At 37.7% G+C, this 4,521-nt stretch overlaps 1 protein-coding gene across 1 annotated transcript; it reads right to left on the bottom strand.

The window, feature by feature from the left end:
- Nucleotides 600–4,515, bottom strand: LOC107642870 (cytochrome P450 90B1). The gene is made up of 8 exons (XM_016346368.2): nucleotides 4,235–4,515; nucleotides 3,824–4,148; nucleotides 3,602–3,754; nucleotides 3,267–3,518; nucleotides 3,027–3,119; nucleotides 2,799–2,877; nucleotides 2,568–2,674; nucleotides 600–1,278 (listed from the first exon to the last, which is right to left on the bottom strand). Exons 1-8 carry the CDS (start codon nucleotides 4,447–4,449, stop codon nucleotides 994–996), a joined length of 1,509 nt encoding a protein of 502 aa, XP_016201854.1. The 5' UTR covers nucleotides 4,450–4,515; the 3' UTR covers nucleotides 600–993.

The raw sequence follows: 4,521 nt of genomic DNA, 5'->3' as shown, positions 1-4,521 counted from the left end.
TTTGAATTCTATTTAATGGTCTGACTAATAGATTACTATATATCTAAGACAATATTCAAACTCTCAATACTTATTTAAGTAAAAGACTAAAGTGATCACTCGATCAACCAAAATTAATTATTTTCTTTATATATGCCAACTTGCACTGCAACTGGCACCTTGACTGTTTAGTACTACATGTCTACAAGACTACAACGGAAAGGTAATCTACGTGTTATTAAAAAAAAAACATTAAGTACTACAGCATATACAAGCATCGTAGTAATAAATTAATAAAGGAAACAAAAAACAATACCAGAAAACTATAAAGTAGCTAGTATGAGCCTACGTAAGAAAAACAACAGCGTAATTCTGAAATGTGATCGATCCTTATTTTTCTTTCTTCCGATTTACACAATCAAAATAAATTGTTTTAATAAACTACCACTAGTTGGCAGGGTATAGTATATATATGAACGAAGAGTAGTCGTGCATTATATATATGAACGTGTCCGTAAAGGAGATGAAAGCAATAGAACGTAACAGATTATGGACAAAAGATATATAACTGAATTATTTTATGTAGCGCAATAAGAAAGTAATAAAGGCTGATTAAAGTAGGCAGAAAATATAAATGAATAAATATTATTCAATTCAGGAATAATGTACAGCATAAGCGGAGGGCGGATACGGGATAGTAAAATTCTACTACTAAAGCCTAGAAGAAGGATAAAGAGATAGAAGCTAAGAGGTACGTAGTAGGAGTGGTCCAGTAGTCCTAAGTCCTAAGGCGTTGCTTGTACTTTTATTATTATTATTCCTATTATTATTATTATTATTGAGACGGTCTTCCCCCTTGGAACGTACAAGTGAGCAAAGAAGGCCAGAAAGTCAAAAAGCTTTTTTTTTTCTTTTTAATTTAAATGATGCGATGCAATTGGTGGATGAGGCAACTTTACTTACATTAATTATTGAGAGAGGAATGAACACTAGATCTAATTTAATAATGAAGTACTAAGAGAGATATGAGTGGTTTTGGACCGTGATGGGTAGGCCTTTGGGGAAGTCAACAAAAGGGTATACATAAGGTTGATCGGAATCAGCTAACTCCCATTGGTAGTTGAGGACAAGATGGTGGATGAAAACAGCCATTTCAAGCTTTGCTAACTCTGATCCAGCGCATAGTCGTGGTCCTCCCCCGAACGGCAAGAACAAATTGTTGGTGGTGTTGTTGTTATTGGCGTTGATAGTACTACTACTCCCGTTTGATGATGAGCAACTTCCACGACGACCATTGATCTGCACCACACACAATAATAAAAAGGGTATCATATTTTGTTATCCGGAATTCCCACTTGGCTACACACCCTTTGATTCTTGAAACAAAAAAAGCAAGGAATTGAAGGAAGCAGTTAGGACCAGGAGAGGAGGAGGAATGCGATGAGAGCACAAATGCACGTGCAAGTGATGTGAGGCCCACTTTCCACATGGGCATTCACTCATGACTCGTGAGGACCCTGCCCACACGTTCACAAAAAGCATGCATCATAATCGCATACCCTGGGTCCCACCTCCGTACTGTTCACTTCATCATCTCGATGATCTCATTTCTCAACCAATTTTTGTTTTTATGATTACACGGTTGTGGTGGTAAAATGGTCAATGCATGTAGGTGGGGTGGCTAAGGAAGGCCAACTAACTCATAGTAGTAGTAGTGCACTTGCACAGTTGCACTTATCCTCTTCTCTCAGCTCTCAGCTCTCATCAGCAATCCTATTTGTGAAAACATGACAACCCCTTAAACTTAACGGCTTCGATGGAGATGGCTATCAACTAAAAAAACGACCCCACTTGATCCTCCATTCTGCTTGGTTGGTTGGTAGGCCACATTATTTGATCATTCCCCATCCCGGACAATCATTTCTTAACAAGTAACCATCACTATACATTCATTAAGTGCTCTTCTTATTTCACGTTTTTGGAATAATTAAATAAACCATCTATAATTAATTTGGTTATAGGTAGGGATAACTTCAAGTGTACGTGTGGGAGAAGAATGATAGGCATATATAGGTAGAGACGAGACACATGCAATGCATTATTTTCAGTTTTTGTCAAAGTCGTACGGCCTTTGTACCTTAATGTTGGGACTGACTCTCAAGTGATATATAGGAAGCGTGATACCGGGAAAGTAAGATATATATATACATGGACTTACAAAACCCAAATATATTTGAGAAACTGGAAATAAAACTATATGTGAAAAACTAATGAAAAATAATGGACAGCATTTTGGGAAAAATCACAAGCCCCAAACAAAATTATATAGTATTGAGTGGCCACACACAAACCCCACCTCCAGTGAGAGGTAGTGATTGCATGTGGGTATCCACCTCCAAATTAAAGGAAAGGACCAATTGAAGTGCTCGGGGACCTCCCCTTAATTATTCCTTTTTATACATCCGCATAAAGTTTAGATTAATTAAGAAAAGAAGAAAGGAAGGTGGGGGTGGTGGAGGATAATAATTATGATGAATGTTCATGATATATATAGAGAGAGATATGTATAAGTAGTAGAAGTAACTGACCTGCCATCTCCATGGATTGAATTGTTGAGGTTGGTCAAAAAGTGAAGGATCCAGATGCACGGCTGCAATCACCGGAAGGACTTTCCACCCACATGGAATGTCATAACCTTTCAACACAACACATTCTCTTTTCAATACTCACTCAAATCAAAACCCCCCTTCCCCTTTGCTTTTCTCTTTTCCACTACTAAACTCGTTTAAATAATTAATAAAATAAATCAATCAATGTACCTTTGTACCGAACATCTTTAAGCGCCTTCCTGTGAAGGTACCTCACAACATTTCCCAACCGAAGTGTCTCGTTCACAACCTTCATCCACATAACCATATTTATATTTATATTATGCATTAAACAGTTCCAAGGGCTACATCATCACATCAAATAAAATAATGATCGCTGCAAAAGCCGAATACTATATATTATTTATTATTATTATATGACATAGATAGGTAACTTACACATTGGGTAAATTCCATTCTTTTGTAGTCATCCCAAGTGAGTTCAACCTCCCCTGCTTGTTTCTTAGTTCTGGCGATTTCGCTGTGTTCTTCCTGTTTTTTTTGCACAAAGTATCATAAAATCCATATCAATATGCCAAACTATGTTACAAGTATTGACCTGATTAGAAACAATAACATTGAACATTGAATATTGAATATTCCATGTAGCATATATAATCATGGATGGTACTTTCTTACCCTTAACTGTTCCATGGCTTGAGGACAACCGGGTAAGAAATAAATGGCAAGTGCTATAGCTACTGACGAAGTTTCATGGCCAGCAAAGAGCAAACTCAGAACCAAGTCCAGAATCTGCTCTGTTGAGAGATTTGAATGCTTCAAAACCCATCCTAGAAGATCATCTTCCTCCAAACTCTCATTTTCTTCTTCCATCTTTCTCACTCTTTCTGTCATTTTCCCTTCTATGAACTTGAGTATGGTGGACCTCGACTGTTCAAAACAAAATCAATTCAACTCAAATTAAGTAGTATATTCAATAGGAAATTAGCATCATCAATTAGCATTATTGTTACCTTTAATGCTCTTCTATATGCAGTTCCGGGTAAATTCAATGGCGCAGAAACAACACCCTTCATGAAAGTGACATACTCCTCTTTTAGTTTTTCTGTCTCAACATTCCCAGGATCCAAGCTCATGATGTGTTTGGCCATCAAATTGAAGGTGAACTGCAATTCAATTGATTAATTAATCCAACAGTTGGTTTTGCAGAAGAAGAGAACGAGTTAGTTAGTTACCCTTTTGGCTTCATCTTGAGCAGAGAAGGTGGAATTGTGTTTCCAAGAGTTAAGAACAAGAAGGGTGTGGTTCTCAACCTCCTTCAAGAGATGTGTTCTGAGCCTGCCATGGCTGAGGAAGTTGAGTGAAATGGCCCTCATGTCCCTATGCATGTCACCAACCAAAACCAACATAGACCATTTCCCAAGTATTCCACCAATGCTTCTCGGGTAACTGCACTCAAACAATTTCCCTTCGTTTTGCAATATGAACCTATTCAACCCTGCATCTGCTGACACTATTGCTGGCTCACCAAACAATTTCGACTTGTAAATTTTACCATACCTGCACATACACATACACAAGTGAATTAAGATGTTCTTGTTTCTGCTAATTAATTAAGACGATGTTGTTTGTGTTATTGTTGTTACCTTGCTATGTGTTGGTCCATGAATTCACCTATGGTGGTAGCAGAATAAGGCTTCAAGTAACCAATGGTTTCACCAAGAAAGGGCCAGCCCATTTTACCGGGTGGAAGGTTGAGCTTGGGTTTGGTTTGCTTCCTCTTGAAGATGAAAATGAAGATGAGAAGAAGAGCAAGAATGGAAGAAGAAAGAGAAAAGAAAGTTAGATGTGAGTCAGACATGGATGGAGGTAGCTACTATAATCGTGTCTGATGAGGTGATCTTGCTTTGTGTTTGTGTGTGTGTGTTTCTGA

Source organism: Arachis ipaensis, chromosome B05 (assembly GCF_000816755.2).
Source record: "Arachis ipaensis cultivar K30076 chromosome B05, Araip1.1, whole genome shotgun sequence".
NCBI classification, from domain to species: Eukaryota; Viridiplantae; Streptophyta; class Magnoliopsida; order Fabales; family Fabaceae; genus Arachis; species Arachis ipaensis.
Note: the sequence above shows the minus strand (reverse complement) of the source record. Positions and strands in the feature narration are given on the sequence as shown.

Excerpts from the sequence above, each read along its gene's own strand:
- LOC107642870 (XM_016346368.2), bottom strand. The coding sequence starts at position 4,449 with ATGTCTGACTCACATCTAACTTTCTTTTCTCTTTCTTCTTCCATTCTT. Across the intron at positions 3,519-3,601 it reads CATATAGAAGAGCATTAAAG|TCGAGGTCCACCATACTCAA; the intron begins GTAACAATAATG and ends TGTTTTGAACAG. Across the intron at positions 3,120-3,266 it reads AAGCCATGGAACAGTTAAGG|GAAGAACACAGCGAAATCGC; the intron begins GTAAGAAAGTAC and ends CAAAAAAAACAG.